The 21,226-nt window shown below is 37.0% G+C and overlaps 3 protein-coding genes across 3 annotated transcripts; all 3 read right to left on the reverse strand.

Moving 5' to 3' along the window:
- Positions 1-816: 816 nt before the first annotated feature.
- LOC121988852 (leucine-rich repeat extensin-like protein 3) lies at positions 817-3,244 on the reverse strand. Its single transcript, XM_042542543.1, has one exon. The coding sequence runs from the start codon at positions 3,067-3,069 to the stop codon at positions 1,372-1,374; it is 1,698 nt and encodes a 565-aa protein (XP_042398477.1). The 5' UTR covers positions 3,070-3,244; the 3' UTR covers positions 817-1,371.
- A 4,564-nt stretch (positions 3,245-7,808) lies between these two features.
- On the reverse strand, positions 7,809-14,564 carry LOC121988853 (syntaxin-32-like). Its single transcript, XM_042542544.1, has 6 exons — positions 14,465-14,564; positions 13,832-14,136; positions 11,104-11,354; positions 10,815-10,987; positions 10,242-10,448; positions 7,809-8,045 (listed from the first exon to the last, which is right to left on the reverse strand). Exons 2-6 carry the CDS (start codon positions 14,064-14,066, stop codon positions 7,886-7,888), a joined length of 1,026 nt encoding a protein of 341 aa, XP_042398478.1. The 5' UTR covers positions 14,067-14,136; positions 14,465-14,564; the 3' UTR covers positions 7,809-7,885.
- Positions 14,565-15,697: 1,133 nt separating this feature from the next.
- On the reverse strand, positions 15,698-19,177 carry LOC121988854. Its single transcript, XM_042542545.1, has 6 exons — positions 19,037-19,177; positions 18,872-18,925; positions 17,532-17,600; positions 17,337-17,402; positions 17,170-17,238; positions 15,698-15,963 (listed from the first exon to the last, which is right to left on the reverse strand). The coding sequence occupies exons 2-6, from the start codon at positions 18,923-18,925 to the stop codon at positions 15,874-15,876; spliced, it is 348 nt and encodes a 115-aa protein (XP_042398479.1). The 5' UTR covers positions 19,037-19,177; the 3' UTR covers positions 15,698-15,873.
- Between the last annotated feature and the right edge of the window lie 2,049 nt (positions 19,178-21,226).

Here is a 21,226-nt window from a genome sequence, read left to right on the forward strand (position 1 = left end):
TTCGATGTGTGGATAATCTCGGCGTGTCTCGTTCGGTGAGTGATGTTGCATATACTGTTTTACCTTCAATATTATTTTTTGCTAGCATCAATCCCTTAATTAATTAATTTATTTATTTTTAATAATTCAGGTGTCTCCAACTAATCTCAAATCGGTGGTAAATCCGAAAGCACGATGTGGAGGAAATATCCTGTCTGGGCCCATGAATCCCGTAACTTGGGTCATAAGCTGTTGATTCGTCAACAACAAGCATTATTTGATCACAGCTAATCCAAAGAGCTAACATTAAAAAAAAGGGCATCCCATTAAAGAAGCTCGTGATCATTGTCGACAATTTCCGAATTGTCCCACATTAAATTTAAAAAAAAAAAAGTAAATTACAAGATTAGTTTATAACCGATTGTCTAGTGACTAAACAATAGAAGGAATTTTTCACTAATCAATATCTCACTGTCGTAAATCTATCCTCTAATAAACTTGGCACCTGTAGGAAGGAACCATGTAACAATTTCATGGACTACTTCTCAAGTTCTAAATTTAATCGCCAGCTTCACCGACAATCACGGCACAAAACAAGGCACGTGAAGAATAGGGCATTGAAGCCAAACTGATTGACTACAATATCATTGCTAAATATTCTACAAAACCATTCTACACTGAAAGATGAGAAGGACATTTGACAACTAGATATATAGACAAAAGAGTCATTTTCAGAATGATGAAACTCTTGAGGTAAACAGAGGCTTAATTAATTTAAGCCATCATAAGTCTAGATTACAGAAGCATCAATTGATTTGACCTATAAAAACTAGGAGATTTAATGAGTAAGCGCATAGTATATCTGTTATTCAAACTCAAGCACTCATTACAAACTGACAATGTATAGACACCATTGATAATAGTAGCAAAGCATGAGTTTAGAATCAATGTGTTCCATGATAGAAGAATTAAAATGGAAAGAACAAAGTATAACAAAAGAAGAGACACCGAATTGATCTGCATATCTTGAATATCATGTTCTCTGTACTTACATTTTTCCCTGCACCTACTCCATCTCTTGCTGTCAATCATTTATTCACAAACCCATATATTTGTAATTCAAGTTATACTGTGGAGATGTTCCCCAGCACCCCTCCTCCATTGCCTGTTCCCAAAGATGGAAGTTGCATGCACGAAGCAGTAGAAATCCAAGTAAAGCATGCAACTTTCCTCTCTAATTTCAGGGATGATTGCTTGATGAGCATCAAAATGTGCAAAGAAATAGTCTGATAAATTAACACATGATGGAAAACAAGCACGATCAGAATCGCAAATGAATGAAAGATTTCTAAGGGGAGGAGGAGGAGGAGGAGGAGAACGATTCCGAAAGAATTAATAGAGGGGAGGGGGAGGGGGTGAAGCGTAGTTGACTCCAACAACTGGTGGCAGTGGGGTTTCGTAATGAGGTGTTGGAGGAGGCGGCGGCGATCCGTAGTGGTAAACCGGCAGTGGAGGTAACTCGGGTGACGGAGGAGGAGAGTTAGGTGGAAGTAGCGGCGGAGATAAATAAGGGGGAGGAGGAGAGTAGTAATGCAGGGGAGGTGGAGGCGGAGAGTTGGGAGGTGGAGGAGGGGGGCAATAGACAGGCGCTGGCGGTGGGGGCGACGGAGGAGGTGGGGACGGGGGCGGGGGTGACGGAGGAGGTGGAGATGGAGGCGGAGGGGAAGGAGGTGGTGGAGACGGCGGAGGAGGAGAAGGAGGCGGTGGAGACGGCGGAGGAGGAGAAGGAGGCGGTGGAGACGGTGGAGGTGGAGACGGTGGCGGCGGAGATGGCGGAGGCGGGGATGGCGGAGGCGGGGATGGAGGAGGTGGTGGAGGAAGCTCCGGCACGAATGGCTTACAACGGAACGTACTACAATCCACAGGGTGCGACAAGAACGATCTGCACTGCTTCTCCGACCGCTGCCACGGCCTCGCCGGCAGACAATTCCTCCTATCATCGAACGACTGCACCTTCAAGCACGATGGTGGCTCACCGGTGAAGAAATTGTACGAGTAAGTGAAATTTTGCAGGTGCGGAAGCTCGCAGATGGACTTCGGGATGCTTCCAGACAGCAGATTGTGCGCGACGTCGAGCTGCTCGAGGCTATTCATTCCGCTGATCTGCTGCGGCAGAGGTCCCAACAGCTGGTTGAAGCTGATGTCGAACACCGTCAGCTTCCTGAGCAGGCCAATCTCGGGCGGAAGGCAGGACCGGAGCCCATTGTCCATCAGGATAATCTCGTTCAAGGTGTTTGACATATTGCCAAGGCTAGCTGGGAGACATCCTCCGAACCTGTTGCCCGCCAGAACGATGACGGACACCGGCGAATTGCCGATATTGTCCGGAATGTCGAACACAAACCTGTTGTGGTTGATGAAGATGGCATCGAGCGGTTTGTCGAAGAGCTCGCGGGGCACGCCGCCCTCGAACTCGTTGAATCTGATGTCGAGAAACTTAAGCGCGGGGAGGTCGAGGAGCACCCTGGGGAACTTACCGGCGAAGCGGTTGTTGCTCAGATCGATTTCAAAGAGGCGAGTCAGCTGGCGGAACCTGTGCGGGACGGTGCCGCAGAAGCGGTTGGAGTTGATGTGGAACAGGGCGAGATCCGTAAGAAGGCCGAGCTCCTCGGGAAGATACCCGGCAATATCGGCATGGTTTAGATCGATGCCGGCGACGACATTGAGTGAAGTGTTGCAGGGAAGCGGCGCGCAGAAAACGCCGGTGTAGGTGCAGACCTCTGGCCCGACCCAGTTGCCGGTGAAGTTATGGGGATCGGAGAGGATGGCCTGCTTCCACGCCTGAAGCGCCACATAGGCGTCGCGGAGGCGGGGGTTGTCGAAGTGGAAGGAGGGGTCGACGCTCACGCTCTCGCCGCGGTCGCCGTACTGGTCGAGGTAGTACAGAAGCTGCCGCCGACGTATGAGTCCGACCTCAGCGTCCTTGAGGCCATGCCCACCAATCTCAGCCTCCGCCGCCGCCGCAGAATAGATCAAGAGCAGGAAGACGAAGCAACACTTCTCCGACGATCTTGTGCTTCTCTTCTTCATCTCATTGTCAGATCGTGAGGAGAAGAGATCGAGAGGAGATCGCAGATGAAAGGAAAGGGGACGAGGAGAGATGTTGAGCTCTTCTAGGTATTTGCTCCAGAGTTAAGGAAGAGAGAAGGAGACAGCTAAAGCACAGCTCAAAGCACACCAAAAGATTAATGAGCGCGTTTAGGAGCACAATAATGTGACCGTTTTATAATTCCCTCGCCCCGCTGCAGGCTAAACTATTAATTAATGCCAAGACTTTGGATTCCCCTCACTCGCGGTGAGCTTTATCCGGAGACGTCCTAGGCTAGCGATGCGATTCGTTCCTATGGATTTTGAAACGGACGGCTTCAGTTAAAAGAGCGGCGGTTGGGGATTTAATTGAACAAGCAAGGCATCGCTTTTAGGGAACGCATGAGTCTCGGTGAGATGCCCGACGGTGCTGGGAACAGCAACTAATCGAGTTTAACGACTGTTTGGGGCGGTTAAATTGGAATTAGTTGAGGCCATTAGGAACGACCGGTAAGTGGAGAGAATGCTGTAGTGATTTGACATAAAAACCCTCAGTTTTCCAATAAGGAATAGGGGCAAATAAGACATTTTCTCACGTTAATGGTTGCGATGCGATGGTGCGCTCATGCGACGCATGGATGGCGATGGGGTGATGGAAGTGGTGGGGACCGATACTTAGCGGAGCGCCCATGTGAGCGCGCCCCACACATCTTGGCCCCACTACGCGCACCGCGTTCGGTGACTGCTGACCGCGAGGGATTACTGCGTCAAAAAAATTTAATGATAGTTGAGCTCCACTAAATAATATAATATAATTCTAGAAAACATTATCAAATTGGCCCTTGGCAGAGAACTTTTCCTTTTTTACAAAATGCTCTCGGTGTTTCATTTATGACAAAAATTAAAAGAGCAGTTTTTTATCAGAATAGATTTTTTATTTATTATAAAAAAGAATATTCAATCGGTATATTTTTATTTTTATAATTATTTTTATTTTAATATTATTGCAGCGGGAATCCTAGCTAACTACTCTAATAAATATTACAACTTTAATAAAAGATGAAAAATGTAACGATCCGACTCATTGGATGATCCAATTGGCGATCACTTATATATTCACTTGATTACTAGAATTCATGAACTATAGTACTTAGTCTGGAAGTCTAGAGTTCGAATCCTGAGGAAGGTAAAAATCCACTGGCCAGGAGTGGGAAGACCTAGTGAGTAACAGCACGGCCGAGGGTCATCGATCGACGACATAAGGGGTCACCAGTTGGGTCGCCCAAGGGGCCGAGGGGCCGGGTCGTTAGTCGTTACAAAAAAAGAGTGCACATATCCTCTAGATCGTAAATTAATATGCAAGTGGGATCTTCTGGTTCACAAATTATATACTAGAAGATGATCCATTACTTGTGATTGGTGGACTATGATGGACTCCATCTATTTAAGTGATGGGGTCTATTGAAATGGACCACTTCACAAAGTGGATCATCCTCTGATCCGTAAATTACAGACCAAGGATCCGTACTCATATAATATGTCGACGGGATCCTCTGGTCAGTAAATTACTGACCAGAGGATGGTCCATTACTTGTGATTGGTAGATTATGATGGACTCCATCTATTTAAGTGATGGGATCCATAGAAATGGACCAATCTACAAAATGGACTATTTTCTAGTCCGCAAATTACGGACCAAAGGATCCGTGCTCATATAATATGCAAGTTGGATCCTTTAGTCCGCAAATTATAGATAAGAAGATGATTCATTGCTTATGATTGGTGGACTATGATGAATCTCATCTATTTAAATGATAAGATCTATTAAAATGGATCAATCCACAAAATGGACCATCTTCTTATTAGTAAATTATGGATCAAAAAATTCATGCTCTTATATATAATTTATCCTGTGGACTATAAATTGCGATCCAGGAAATCTTACTGGAAAAAAATTTATTCTTAAAGACATATGTCTGTCCAAAATTAGTATCTCTCATTTTAAAAAATCTATTATCTGTAATTAACTGGACACTTCAGTAAAAAATTATCTCTAATACCAATATTATGTTATAAAATCACTTGGATTCGGATTATATTGCATTGTAATAATTTCTGTTGATGTAATACGGATTTTTTTTTATCTCTGATAATAGTAATCAATAATGATGAACACATATAATATCATATTATAGCAGTAATAGTTATGACTATAATAATATTAAAAAATAAAAATAATTTTAAAAGTAAAATATATGAAGGCCGGATGAAAAACATCCTTTTATAATAAATAAAGATTGACTTTTCCCTTTCAACTTAATAGGAGAGAACACATCTAAAATAGAAGAAGAAAGAAAAGGAATACTTTTATAATGACGAAAAAGAAATTGAAGCTAAACCTGAGGGGCACACTGAAAATTTCCCACAATTATATTCGTTGCATTCCAGAGCCGTTGAAACGAGCGACGTTAGTTACGTGGAGTCGTGAGAATTCGTGGGAGCACACGGCTCCTGACAACGACGTCGGAAGAGAAAAATTCCAAGGGGAAAAGTCTCGCGCACAGCCAAACCACTCCACAGCTGTTTTTTTTTTAAATATATAAATTAAGTAATCAAGATATCAAATTTTTCGGATAGATTAATTTTAAAAATGATGGATTCGACCTGTAAAATAAATTAAAAAAATACTTAATATTCTTAGATTTATCAGTCTATTGAAGAAAACTCTTTTACATGGCGCTGCAGTTGAGATTTAAATTTTAAATATGTAATTGGTCTAAGTGTCTAACCATTGCACCACAAGTGTTCTTGATAAAAAATGTGTCTGAAATTGGTAGCTTCATTAAATTATCAACACTAAATGGGTAAGCTTTATCTCGATCATTATGCTTCCTTTCCACATTAGCTGATACAAAGAATAATAAGTGCGATTCTCTGGGGTGGATGCAATAAATTGACCGATAATATCGTCGGTGGTGTCAAAACATATTTTTAAAATGGATATGAAAAATAAAACTTTTTTAATTTACACACACATGCATTCTAAGGTCATTAGCTACATAATTGAGTCTCAATTCTAAGTTTTCTAAAAGAAAAGGGCTAAAAGGGAGAGGAGTGGATTGCATGATCCTCTATTATTTTTTAAAAACTTTATTTATTTATTTTTCTTCTGAGATATCAGACAAATAAAATAAAAGGACATGATTGAGTTTTATTTGGCGTCTTCTTCATGATTGGTATTATTTGAGAAGAAGTAATCTTAAAAATTGAGCCGCTCACAAGATTATATACTTTAATACTTTAATAATATTATTATTATTATTTCTGAAGTGTGTGTATATTTAAAAAGAGAAGGTGAAGTTTGGCGAGGATGTTTGCATTTTATTATTATTAGTATTATTTATGTTTTAACTTTTAAATTAATTGATGATGATATTTGTGTTGGAATGTTTCGGGAATATGTAAACGAGTTTAGTTAGTGCCTGAACAGCTGCACAACTATTTGGGAGTTGGAACCCGGAAAATGAGACGGTGGCCACCACCAACAATGATTCTCCACAACAAAAGAACTAGATGGTCGTCTCAATTGGATGTTAACTAGTTTAATATATATATATATATTTTTTTACAACCAAGGAATCACTTTTTCTAGCATTTTCTAAATCAAGTGCAGAACAGAATTTTATCGATTATCCTTTTTATTAAATTCGAGCTTATATAGGCTTAAGTAGAGAAATCATTGTAGTTATAAAATATTTTTAAAAAGAAAATAATAATGTGAATTTAAATTTTAAAAATGAATTCAAACCCATATTATTCAGAGTATTGCATTTCATAAGTTTTATTCATAAACGTCAACAATTCATTAATTCTCAAACCTGTTTATTTGAATTATATTTACATATTAAATGAACATATGAGCAACTATTTCACATTAAGCTGAACCAAATTATTTTTATTTTTACAGATCCTACATATATTACTATAAGTAGGTTGCCGTACGATAGATTGCTATAAGACTCAAGACACAACCTTAGAAAATATAGAAAATACCTTAGAATTTGTGTCGGTTTGAGCATATCCTGAAATTAAGATATATTTTTAAAAAATAAAATTTGAAAGACTCAAACATATCAAACACTGATCGATAAATATATATTTTTTTGCTCAATCAGTAGCAAAATAGACTGATTCACGCATAACTAGAAGGACAAATAAGGCTCCTTCATCTACTGAGCAATAGTAGATAAAGAGACCATGTCAGTCGTGTTTAGATAAATAGTTGTGATTAGATCAAGGGAGACATCAAAAAGGCTAAGGCTAACAAGACTGTGCAACCAATGTCCCTATAGACCTTAGCAATTAAACAACTATGTACGTAGGGAAGAGTTGGGGTCATGAGGAAGGTGGGAGATCAATTCGTGTTGACCATAGAACACAACAAATCGATAAATATCCATATGGCTTATGCCAATGTTTTTACAGAGTAATAAACAATAAGGTCTTTCTCTTGTATGTAAAAGAATAGTTATCACAAGAATTCCAATTGTTGTATCATATTCGAATATAATTCTATGCGAGTTTGATCCATTTGGTCCTGCATTTCCATTTTTTTTTCACGACTCCCGACGTTTAACCTACAAGGCCTCTTCATCCAGTGCCAAAAAGATTAGAGGCTCCATGCAAGGAAATATACGCACTCTCAAACAAGAATATGTAGATAGCTACTCACCATATAAATGTGCAAAAGAAAAAAAAATGGATAGGAGTGCAAAGAATATCACTGGCACAGGAGAATTCAGCTAAAGAAGAGGTGGAATTATGCAACAAAAAACAGAAAGATCATAAGGAAAAACATAAGAACAAAGAATATCTTGATCATCAGCCACCTATTAGAGGATATGCTGTTGAGGTACTTAAGCAGTTGACCTTGTGCTCCTTCCACATTGGCTAATGTGTCATCCATGTTCTCATCAATCCTGCCATAAGCAATGCATTTGTTTTCAAACAGAAAATGATATTTGATAGACTACCAACTATGTGAAAACTAGGGATGACTTCCTTTGCCCCTGCTTGCTTCCCCATGTCAAAGATGCTATTAATGATAGCTAAGGTAGTTCAAGATTAACTATGATAAATAAAAAAATGATTTTGAAACGTATAAAAAACAGAAAAGTTAACAAGAAACTAAATGTCGCAGAAAAAGCAACTTCAGGCAAAAAGAAAATTATCCAAGTCGTGAAAAGAAAAAAAAAACAAGAATGGGAATTCAATTTCTTCATTTATGGCAACAATAGATAGAGAGAAATCAAGAGTTGTGAAAAGAATAACAGGTCGCCAAATTCCCATTTCATTTTAGCCTGATTTAGATAGAAAAAAAACCCAGGAAATTAGAACATAATACCCTCCCTCAATTCCTTCGAAGTAAACAAGGCATTTAATTCAGTTCTCTTTTTCTCTGCTGTATGTAACAAAGGAGGATTGTTGAGTTTTTCCAGTGAACACGGGTATCCAATCAAAGTAAGACCATACACTAGCTGATCAAGGGGTAGTTTTGTTTTAATTGGAGCAAACAATAATTTAGAAAACCAAGGGAGGAAAAAGATAATAGAAAAGGAAATGAATGCTATCCCATCATAAAAAAATTTAAAATGTGTTCAGTTCTTTTGCATATTTTACAGCAATAAAAGTTAATTTTCTATCTCATATTTGGAAGGACATCTCCCATGAAAGAAATAAGACTGATGTGCAATGGTCGAAGGAACACAATTTTTCATTTCATTTACATTATTCTGAACTTATTCTATGTTATCTGTGTTAGGCTTCCAATTAAAATGAACTCTATATTGCTACTATTAAAACAAAATATGCATAAGTTTGAGTTATTTACCCTGGATAATCATGGGAATTAAAAATTGAAGATAAATAAAAATGATAAATGATAAATGAAAAAGAAGATAATTTGGGGTTGTTCAAGAGACTCACTATTGATAATGTTGAGGAATTAGAGAAGAAAGGTACACCGTCAACAAGGAATAGAGATTTGTCATAATAAGGAGATGAAGTCTCTTCATTGTAATATATATAAATATATGCTTCTGTTTTTAAAATCTTTTTGCCCCACTATGTCAGGATTTTGTTAAAAAATGAACAGGATCTTATTATAAAATGACTAACAAAAATCCTTTCCAACACTATGGATAATTTATGATGCTCAGACCATTTCCCCTTCACGTACTTGCATTGATGCAAAATGAGCATGGGAACAAAATATGTGTAACGAGCCACTCACCTATTTCTGAAGGAAATCCAGTAAAGGAAGAAACAGAGGAGCAGGAGGGGAAGAAAAGGAGAAGTGGAGAAGGAAGAAAAGAGGAAGGAGAAGTGAAAGAAAAGAGGAAGGAGAATTTCCTCTGTTGCCATATCTCCAAGGAAGAAGGGAAAAGAAGAGCTGCACTGAAGAGGAAGATGAAGGTTTGATGGTTTGCAAGTGATGAGATGAATATCAAACAAGAAGACAAGGGTGTGTTAAGATGATGCATTGCATCTTGAAGGTGGAAGGAAGACCTCACAGAAGCAATCCACCACTATCGTGTCTCAACAAGGAAAAAAACAACAGTGCTTCTGTTTTCCAAAAAGGAAGAGGCAATGACATGCCTCAGAGGAAGACGAGATACACCTGCCCTACTGTCATTTCCAACATGGTTGCACATGTTGCTCCATCTTCTTGCACCTACCATTCTCCAACCACTTCCAAATTCTTGTTGTGTCCATGTTCAAAATTGAGCCCCTTTTCCTTCTGCCAAGTACTAGTGTCGTCACTTAGAAAATATAACATGCCCCACTTCTAGATCCATATTCGTGTCAGATACTTGAATCTAAGCCCAAGTAGCAAAGTCGGTAAATATATGTAAGCTTTTAGGAAGAGCACCTTCACCTTTCCAGCTGAGGCTATTTTCATGAAGGGGAAATTTTATGTTGTCAATGCAAGTAATCTAGTAAATACATTTGAAACGTGTTTTATATTCTCAATTGTTCAAAGAAGAATGTTTTTACATGAATCATGACGGCAGAAGCTTGAAAGTCAAATCATATTCCTCAATGATATGTTAGGTGTAGAATCTTCAATGGACAAAGAAAGCATTAGCAAAATAATGCTAATAAAAAACAAATACCTGATTGCTAGCTCTCCCTGCTGTGAAACCATAGTAGCTAGTTGTGTAAAGATATTGCTCAATTCATGAATTGTAGACTCGACACTTTGAAGAGCTTCTGCTCTACTCTGCATGTAACTGTCCTGCAATGGAACCATTTCTTGCTGCTGTTGCTGCTGCTGCGGTATCAAAGGCTGAGTAGACGATGGGTCCCCATTTGATTTCCTCCTGTCAACCAAGAAGAATCAATATTAGATGGAAGCAAATCAACACATGGGTAAAATTTTGTAGACCGCAACAAGGATTCCTGAGACTATTTTTACAGCATAAAGTATATTCCCCTAAACTAACTATTTTCATAGGCAAAGTACATACTAAACTGAAGTTTACAACTTAGAACAAGAAAGAGTAAGAGGAAATACTTCATTCCAGAAAATGGTAGAAAGTTTTTAGCCAGACTTCACTGGTAATGACTAATCTAAGGTACAATCACAGAATGACACATATTACCAAGTAAATCGACAACAAACACAGTAAAACAAGGGATTAGATTGGCAATTAAGTCCAGGAAACTCTGAGACTTTCAGATGTTACCTTGGAAACAAAGGAGATGAAGATGTTGAGCCATTTTCCCATGGTGCTGGGGGAGCAGAAGACTCATTACTTCCTTTAGAAACAAGTGGTCGTTGTCTAAGGAAAGGATTAGCTGCTTCCTTTGACGCTGATGAAGAAAATAACTGCCTTCTACTCTCATGAACTTTCAGGTTCTGTAAAGAACAGAAAATAATATTTTTAAAGATATTGTGGGTAAGGATTTCTGGTAATGCATAAAAATCCAGTGCATCACCATGAGGTCATATATATAAGGTATGGATTAGTCTACCTCAGTTCTCATGGTTAAAACTTCTTTGAACTCCTTTGTAGTGCTCATCAAGCGATTCTTCAAGTTATCAACAACAGTAGTAGAGTGATTGGTAGTATCCCTAGACAAATTTCCACTTTCATTCTGCAAACTACAGAGGAGTTGCAGGTCTACTACTGCACTATTTAAAGCAGTAATATCCTTCTTGATAACTGACGTTAATTCTTGAATCTCTATAGTAGGGTCATCAAAAACTGATGTCCTTTTTGCCACTGAAAGCAAAGAAACAGTTTTAGGCTATGATGGGCAAATTTAACTAGGGAAAAGACTAGCCATCTAACCTTGATTATGCTAATGTATAAAATTCATAGAGGTCAGTTATGGTGAGTCAATGTTGCCATCCCATAAGTTTAATAAACAATACTAATGCGAGCAATTGCTAATGCCTGTTAAAATGAATGTAGTCTGTTGATCAACTACAGAACTAGGTTCAACATCATCATCATCATCAAAACACATTACAAGAGGTTTAGATAAGGTGTGTCGATGAAACATTTACTAATGCCTACTAGGCATTAGCAAGCCGACCCCACCTAGTGGGATAAGCATTGGTTGTTGTTGAATTAGGCATCTGTATTTGATTTCCAATCATATAGCTTCTAGTTCAACCACAGATATGAGTTTTGCATATTAGAAAAAGGTGAAGACTCTTTTGATATGTGATTAAAGCAAATGTATGATTTACATAATCCGATTAAAATTAAGGTCTAACTTTTTATCTTCAAATCAGTACAGCAAGATTTTGTGGCATGGACAAGTTTAACTCTTTTGAGTTTAACTCTTTTGAGTTTCTAAATCATGAACAAGATAAAGTACAAAGCACAAACTATTTACAGACAACTGCATGAAACTTTCCCTGTCACCAGCATTTCAGAACCTATAAGCTCAGATCCAAACACAAGCTATTAAACAAACTCAGTAGACTATAATTGATAATTTGATACAATTACACCATCCAACGAAAATATAGTAAAACCCTATGCATAGGACTATAAATGAACCGAACGTTCGTGAGCAAACTTGGTATTCGACTTGGTAAGAGATTGTTTATGTTTGTTCAATACACATAAAAAAAACAGTCCGGTGCACGAAACTCCCGCCATGCGGGGTCCCGGGGAAGAATCCGGTTTGTTCAATACACATAAGATCAATTAAATAAATAAGCTTGAATAGCCCATTAAACTAAACAAACAAGCTTAAACACATATGTATGTGTTAAGCTCGTTAATGTTCGTGAACATTGTTCATGAACCACATTCGTTAATAAAACTATTATCAACATGAATGAATAAACAAGTTTGAATTATCAAACTCAATAATCAATCAAACAAGCAAAAGTTTCAAACAATCTTGAATTTAGAGTTCGATAACATCTAAACGAACCAAGCTCAAGTTCATAAAAAATAAACCAAGTCAAGTTTAAACAATCATTTACTTGGTTCATTTTAGGCTCAACTTGGCTCGGTTACCTTATCAACCAAGTTTGAATGCCTCAAAGCTTGGCTCGACTTAGTTTGTTTGCAACCCTGGCTAGCTATGCATGAGCTTTAAGCTCATAGATTCCATTTAATATTTTAATGAATATTTAATGGCATTATAATTCTCTATACTATAAAAAAAATATTGGCATGATTGATACAAACTGGAATAGGAGCTAAGAAGGATGTGCATGTCCATGCAAGTCAAGCATATTTGTTAGATAGGAAAAATAGAAAACACTCTTTAGATACAAATAAATACATAATTATCATCTCCTTTGAAAGGCAGCACTAACAACACAAAACACAAAGCAACGTATCATCTACAAGAATTACCATGACTAATTTGTTCAAGGTTTTTAAGATACTTGGTTGGCTAGTTTAAATTACATCTGTTATCAAGAAACAACTTTCTTGTAATTTGTACAATAGTTTAAATTATTAGGAAAACAACTTTCCAGATTTAGAGTTTAGATTCCGTTCATTGAAACAAGATGAACAATAACACATTGAATTGAGAAACAACTTTTTAACACAGCCATTGAATATAAAATATTATCTTGGACAGAATCACTGGATAGTAGATATATACTGTTTGATTTGACCATATGAAGCTAGTGAGAGGTGATGGTATGCCAAATAAAATCAGGTAGGGATTATAAATTCTGATTCTGGAAATTCCATAATAAAGAATTAAGAATGTTAACAAATAAAAGAAAACACGAACATTATAAAATAGGGGTCAATCAGACATTTATTTTGTCAATTTCCAAACATCTATATCATTTTATTTAACTTGGATAAATTTGGATTTTAACAAAGATCAGACAAGTGCAACATTGCCTTTTTAGTTCAAGGTGGGTAATAAAGATTACTACAACATTCTTCGAATTGATTATCAAAACAATTAAAATGTATTATTTTATGTGTAGTTCACAACACAAACACAAGACATGGGAATATAAAAAAAGAGATATGGTTAAAAGTGAACTGATATCTAAAGGAGACGTTAATATATGATATGTAGAAATGAACTAATCAAGGATCTTATGTTAGCAACGAACTATCATATCAGAACCCATGGGACGACGACTTCCAAATTTAACTTGAAAAAACAAAAGTAACAAAAAATGAGATGCAATTATAACTAGTTACTCATTTACTGGAAAAATAAAGTGAGAAATGAGATGCAATTGTAACCAGTTTCTTACATTTTGCAAGCTTAGAGAGTTTCTGTGAAGTCTGATGAATGCCAAGTCCAATTTGCGAAGCCCTCCTGCTAAACTCCGACTGAATGGAAGCCGCTGATTTAGGTCCTTCCAAGTAAGGCGCAGTGCTGCTGCTCGGTCCATCTAGAGTCGACGAGGACTTCTTGCAATTCTCGACTACCTTAAGGAACTCCTGCGTCCGATCACGGTATGACGCTTGCCCCGCCCTAGTACTCATCTCCAGGTCACCTTACAGAGGCAAAGAAGCACCGGACCGAGCAAGTATTTGAGGAATCAACGCCACCAAACTGCACGTTAGGGTTTCATTATATACGACTCTAATTGGCTGACCAGATCTGAAACATCGAAAAGGAAAAAAGGAGAGGATATATTGTCGCCCAAATCAACAATAAAACATGATGAATCCACGATTGCAAGAGCGAAGGGCCCTAGATCCGGACTCATGGTCCCGGAAACAGAGAATGGGCATGGGGGTTTCTATTCCACCGATTTTTAAGATCCAAAAGAGATCGAACGAGGTGAAGACATCGCGATGAATCAAATATCGGCGGAAGATTTCGAAAAAGAAGAAGCACTTCGGGAGGATCTCGATCGCAGAGGAAGAAGAAATCGTACCTTGCGAATGAGCTGCAAAGAAATTATTCACAGCTGGAGCGAAACGGAGCCTTGTCGCGGTGTTGGTTAGAAATAATAAATGCCCCCAAAATACAATGATTTAATTTAGCCCCATTCTTAAACTTAATTATGTGGTTAAACAATATCGATCTTTGATCTTTGACTAATGCAGACAGACTTGACACAACACAGTTGGCTCACCCATTCACTCAAATTGCGTCCCATATTTGCTTAAAAGTGTACATTAAATAATTTTAGTGGGAAAAAATATGTTTTTTTTTCTGAAAACAATAAATAAATAAATAAACAAGGATTGAAAATGGAATAATGAGGCGAGATGAGGATTTCATTGTGTACATTTAATTCTTCTAGTTGAGAAATAATTTATAGGATTTCAATCGACTCGTTGATTAGTTTTCGGTGGGGGTTTGATCACTTTTTTTACATTATGCTGCTTCTTCAGCTGCTTTGAGTCCTGCAAGTGCTGCTTGTCAGATGATCATACTATTTACAAATTTTCAGTTACATGGAAATGTAATTTAGGTTAGCTTAGAGTCGGCTAAAGTTTATCCTCCACAATAATTTACTTATAGAATAAAATTGTTATTTTTCATATGTACTAATAAGCAAATACAATTAACATTGAAAAGATAAGATCAAAATTGATATCACCGACAAAAGTAGGGACAAATTTTAGAGAGAGCGAAATCTAACAAACCCGAAGACGTGTTATATTATACAATAGAGATCGAACTTAGACAACCACGGATATTTAGATCGAGTCAAACTGCAAAATTAAGCTGCACATTCAAGGATATCATTAAACTTAGTGTTAAATATGTACCTTATATCCTTGAACTTAGTGTTAAATATGTACCTTATATCGATTACACGTGTTATAATCGGGGGGCTTAGCTCAAATTGATATTATATTCCCTACATAGTGGTGACTATTTAAGGCTTATCAAAGCTTTGCCGTCCTCAAGTAGCGTTTATGGATCAATTCAAGGCCTGGGCCTACCAATAAGTTTACGATTGGGCTATGAGCAGAGCAAGAAGGATTGCTACGCATGTCAGTAACAGGGTAGTTACGGTGGAGTTTTACATAGGACGTAGGTTGTGCAGTAGATCTTTTCAGAACCAAACAAGATTACAGTGCAATGATAAAATTTTACGTTTCAAGAATCCCCGAAGCATTAATCTGAAAGCAAAATTGATTTTCATGGCAGGGTATATCACAAAATCTAGTTTTGAACACAAGTCACTATTTAGTTAAGAGTACAGAACTTGCTATTTAGTAACAAATACAGAGAAAACACAGATTAAACTAATCAATCTTCAGTGTCACAGTTTACAGACAACCCAAATCAGAAAGGACGGGCAAAAATGTCCCAACTGTGTTGGATATGTCATACCTTCTCAATAGCATAAACTGATCCATCTCTTGCATTGGCATCCTTACCCACATCGACTTCAGAGGTTGCAGCATCAACAAGTGACTGCAATAACTAGGGTTATGTACACCAAAAGTTGGGGAAAACATTCTTGTAGCCAGAAATTTGGAAATGCTATGATGCAAAAAAAAAATAAAAAAAATTGAAAACTTGAATAATAATGAGATTGTGTTATTGTTGTCTCCATAGTGACGTGGAAATTTCAAATTGTTATTTGGTATATAAGCGTGAGGAGGCATATCAAAGTCCGTTCGGCACTATAGGCAAATGGGCTGGCAGTTTGCTGGCTTGTCGTCAGTGCTTCTGAGCTTAATCCATACAATAATTTGTCCAAAATTGTGCAACAAAAAAAATAAAAGTTGTGCCAACTAGACCTCCTGAAAGGAGTGAATCTAATTGAAATGCTAAGGGCAGTGTAGGAGCTGGACATCAATTGGTAAAGGCAGAATTGAAGTCAATGAAGGAATCATTCTTGGCAACCAAAGGTTATTAGTTCATCAGGAGACACAAGCTAGGGCAGTCCTCTCCGTGTCCAAGTGACACCTACCCAGTTGTTCCAAGACCTATCTTTGCTTTCCAAGAGGTTATGCACTCCTGAAGCTATACTTGTCAACTATAAGAAGTTTAACCCTCTATTGAGATCTCCACAAGGCAATGCCACCTAATAAAAAATAAAATTAATTATTTTTTAAAAATTAGATTAACTAATGTTTTCTTAGATCTCTCTTTACCCCCTAAAACTTCATCTCTAATAGATTTGACCATTCTAAGTTCTATCTATTGATTTTCTCATATCATCTCAACCAATTTTCCTTCAATTTATTGTCTACTAGAGAGGGTAAGAAAGTCACTTTCTTCCAAATTTAAACAATAAAGGTTGAGGAAGAAAGCTGCGTGTTGTTACTTTCTCATTTGATCTCTAAGTAAATTACCTTCTCCAAGTAAACAGGGGGTAATGAATAGCAGAAAATCTAGAAATTGAAACATATCGATGGTGTGGAAAGAACATGGCATTGTCATCTAGCATGTGCAAGTTTGCATAACTATAACAGGCTTTATCCATCTGTAACAACTAACCACATGAGGTGCCCAAGCTGTCCTTTTATCTGTTCTTTCAATAATTTCTACACCCAATATTTTTTCTACTAATTTCTCATTTCTTCTTATATATCATAAGACTAGTCCACGAGGAAAATTCTGTTCTTGAAATAAAAAAAACTTTAAAAAGATAGTAAACCAAGGAAAACTAGCCTGCAGTTCTTGCTCAGAGCTCTTGAGTCTGTCAGCTAAGTCTTGAGATTGAAGATAACAACTATGCAGCTGAATGAGGAAGTAAAAGAGGGTTCTCCCATTTGTTTATTCAGAGAAATAACTGGAGAAGAAATTTCAAATATGTGCAATAAGAATATAACTTGCACCTTCATTAGCATTGACTGCTGCTGAGAAGTGACCTTCTTAGCATTTGCCAAAGAATCCTCTAGTTCCTGTTCTTGGGAAGAGTATCGATCAGGAAATAAATTGATTAGGCAAAATATTTTAAAGGTAGATTTGACCATGTAAATAAAAAAAGGGAACAGCTTTATGACATTACTAAGTTGTCAGAACTAAAGCACCTGAGATTTCTTTTGTAGATCTGAAATAAGAAGCTTTTTAGCTTCAATTTTGTCTCCAATGATCGTAATCTGATTAATCAGAATAAGGTTCAGTCATTTTCCAAGGAGTAGGAACTAGTGGTCTCAAAAGTAATCAACTGTAACCGGAAACATCAAGTAGCATAATTCATTTAGAGAAAACCAAGAATAGAAGCAAGCATCTACCACCTTGTCCTCAATGAAGATGCATGCTTGTCATATCAACTACAGAACTCAGTTTAAACTTCAGCATGAACATCAAAACCGCATCTTACATTAGAAGAGAGGGTAGCATTCTTGGTCAAACTTGAAATAACAGTAGAAGACCACCATATATATATATGCCTTGAATTAATGATATTAGTGTAACATGCTCGTTTCGTGTATATGTTTATTGTTTATGTTAATACTCTCATTGATACTCGATGAGAGTATCTTCTTTAAATAGATGATGCATGTTTATTGTAGTAATAATGATGGGTTTTTAAAGATATCTATTACTATGTGCCATTAGATTCAACATGCCATATGAGGATTGTTGCCCTATCAAATATAGTGTTTAACCCTTCTATAAAGATATCAATAAGTTGCCTTGAACATGGAGACATGTATGATGTACAATCCTGCAATCTTATAGTGATGGAAACTTTTAGCTTTGACTTCTTATGAGGCTCTCCTATAGCCTTAATGGCACCCTATACTTATAATCGCCTCCAAATCAACTACATCAACCTATGGCGAGTGGTAGGAATGTTGAATCAAATTGTTAAATGTACTATGATATTTGTTGCTCTAGGAGATTTTTGTTCCTACAGTTGGAAATTACTCTGTGCTATTTGTGAAGTTTTTTCTCATCATTCATTATTATTTATTCTTTGCACTTTTATCGAATATGAGAATTCCTGCACTTTATCTTATGACTTATAGACTACGTATAGTTGGATGAAGTTTTAGATGTTTCCTTTCAGAATAATTATTCTTATTTTGGTTATTACTAATGTGATGTTTTTGTATCCTTTGAGAGCTAAGTACAAATGTGTTATGAATGTTGTTTGATGTCTCTATGACAGAATTCTTGACCGGATAAGGAACATGCCAATAGAATTATCATATCATTATTCCTAGCCAAGAGAAGAGAAATAACTTGAGGGTTGACAGAGCAAGCACTGAAAGGGCAAGAGAAAGTAATTTCATATCTTACATACCTAAAGATTATCTTTTATTATCAATTCAAAATCCAGTTAGAATGTCATGCTCTAGTCAAGACTGAAATGAATCAAGTATTTTAAAAATGTATTTGAAGTCTTAAAAGCATTGTACACCTCATTTTCAAGCTCCTCTCGCCTATGAATTGAAAGCTCCAACTGTTCTTTCATCTAGTCACACATAATAAAATGGTTTGGAAAGAATCGAGCAGTTAATAGCAGATTGACAAAGATCAAGATGCTCTTTTTGATAAGTGCTCTGAACAAACAATAATAACTTACTTCTTTTCGCACTTGGCTTCGATAATCATCACTAGAATTGGAGGATATGTCTCTGGATTGATGATCAGCGGTTCCAGTACTGCTAAGATCAAACAAAAAAGTTTATCAATTGTTTCAGCATTCTCTTAGACATATTCAGACGTGAACCACTTAGAGAAATTACATAGATTTGGAAATAGATAATGAAAATTTAAAGAAGATACAACAATGAGAAACAAGATGACACAAACTATCATAAGCTGTATCCAATTACAAGTCACAATTGGGATAAATCTAGGACCTGCTTAGTGTCTCTGAACTGTCCAAAAATACACCTGAAAGCTAGTGTGCACTGATTGATCCCATTCAAAGCTCATACATGGCATCAGTTCAACTTTTCCCTTCAGACTAGGTACCAGGTCCAAATTTGCCATTGCTAAATCCTAATTCATAAATCACTATCACCAAGTAGTAGCTTTTACCAAATTTGTACAAGGACCACTCAACTTAGAAGGATTAGAAAAGAAGAAACTAACCGAAGACAATAAGATAATCCTTTCGGCCAACTACCAAGGATTAAGGTATCCTTCGATGCCATAACAGCTTCGAGACGACACCTAGAGTTTAACTCCGTGCAACCATGGCAACACCTTCATGCAAAAGCGCTGCCCTAGGGCTAAATTAATGAGCTTGATACAAGATCCATGAGACGATATGGGATTTTGTGAGGTCCTAAGACAATGACAGGCTTTGATCACGGTTCTCTATGAGAATAGAATTGAGCAAAGGCACAAGATTCAAAAGACGACTACAGTTTGTTCATGATCTTGAGACTGTGTATGGTTTCACTCATGGATGGTGATGGCAAAGGCTTTACTCATGGCCTAGGACGGCTGCAAAGGCTTTGCTCATGGTCCATAATAACCATGACAGCTTTGGTTGTGTCTGTGATGCTTTTGTGAGGTTGGCGATCACCATACTCTTCTTCCTTCTCTACTCTTTCCCTCTTCTCCTCTTCCACCCGCTTGACACGCAAACTGGAAGCAGCAGCACTCTGCATGCTTGACATGTCTGGAGTTGGCCAGAGACCAAAACCCTAGCTCAACGCAAGATCTCAAATCTTGCTTTCAACTTATACCAAACATGTCTAAAGCAACAGACCACAAAAAAAAGGCTCCATTTGCTTCACCAAGAAATATTTTCAAGAAAATAATTCTACATTATCGATTGTCTAGTAGACAGAAGATTCTGATCAAAGCAAAATATTTTAATCAACACTGAAAAGATAGCTTAAAATTTCAAAAGTTATACTGGGAAACCATTCTCATGAAAACAATTTTAAAATGTAATAACAAACATCTCAATTTATATCATACCATCTCAGTAAGAGTATGTCTAATGATTTATTACTAGAAGCCTTTACTACTGAATCCACATCATATATTGGATAGGAGCATAGGTTCATGCAACATTTGAGCATGATAACCAACATAATCTTCATAACTTGGATTAAACATGCTCCCAAACATAGTATTTGAATTATTTAATCCAAATGCCTATTAATAAAAACATCGCTGTTGGCAACTAGACGTTGAACTAGCATAACGGGAACCTAAATTACCATCTGATATACTAATCATTTTACGAAGTGTTGTAACCATAGTAAGTGGAGCCTTCAATTATTTTGTTGAGATTAACTCTCATGAATGTATAAATTACTTCATGGAATATTTATGTGTAGCTACAAATTACATTACATACTTATATTAAATAGCTATTTTCATATCTAAGCCTTCAATAAATCTAAATTCTATGTCTAACTAGTAATTATTCGAAATTGAATCTAAACTAGTTTAATTCACATTCAAATAATACTATAGGATTTAAATTTGTCTCACTTGATACGAGCTGAAACCAAGGTTTATATTTGCCTGCAAGAGCTATACATGTGGGAGACATAGTTGGGCATGTATGAGTTTAGTGAAGCATAATTTTTATCCATGTTGGAGAGCATGCATAGTCATACACATTGCCTACGCCAACTGACACAAAATGAAATTTTAAACTATACTTAGATCATAAATTATGTTTGTCTCCCTCTATCCTTTACACATTAACTCTAATCAATCCAACTAGTATAACTACATAATCTATTAATTATCTTGAAACATGTCCATAGTATCTTAATTTATTTATTTATCACTTTACTAA

Source organism: Zingiber officinale, chromosome 6B (genome assembly GCF_018446385.1).
Source record: "Zingiber officinale cultivar Zhangliang chromosome 6B, Zo_v1.1, whole genome shotgun sequence".
NCBI classification, from domain to species: domain Eukaryota; kingdom Viridiplantae; phylum Streptophyta; class Magnoliopsida; order Zingiberales; family Zingiberaceae; genus Zingiber; species Zingiber officinale.

Bases quoted from the DNA above. Each gene is read 5' to 3' on its own strand.
- LOC121988853 (XM_042542544.1), bottom strand. From the start codon at position 14,066: ATGAGTACTAGGGCGGGGCAAGCGTCATACCGTGATCGGACGCAGGAG. The intron at 11,355-13,831 runs GTAAGAAACTGG...CTTTGCTTTCAG, and splicing joins ACTCTCTAAGCTTGCAAAAT to TGGCAAAAAGGACATCAGTT. The intron at 10,988-11,103 runs GTAGACTAATCC...TGTTCTTTACAG, and splicing joins TTTTAACCATGAGAACTGAG to AACCTGAAAGTTCATGAGAG.
- LOC121988854 (XM_042542545.1), bottom strand. From the start codon at position 18,925: ATGAAAGAACAGTTGGAGCTTTCAATTCATAGGCGAGAGGAGCTTGAA. The intron at 17,239-17,336 runs GTGCAAGTTATA...TTCCTCATTCAG, and splicing joins AGCAGTCAATGCTAATGAAG to CTGCATAGTTGTTATCTTCA. The intron at 15,964-17,169 runs GCTAGTTTTCCT...TAGTTATTGCAG, and splicing joins GCTCTGAGCAAGAACTGCAG to TCACTTGTTGATGCTGCAAC.
- LOC121988852 (XM_042542543.1), bottom strand. From the start codon at position 3,069: ATGAAGAAGAGAAGCACAAGATCGTCGGAGAAGTGTTGCTTCGTCTTC.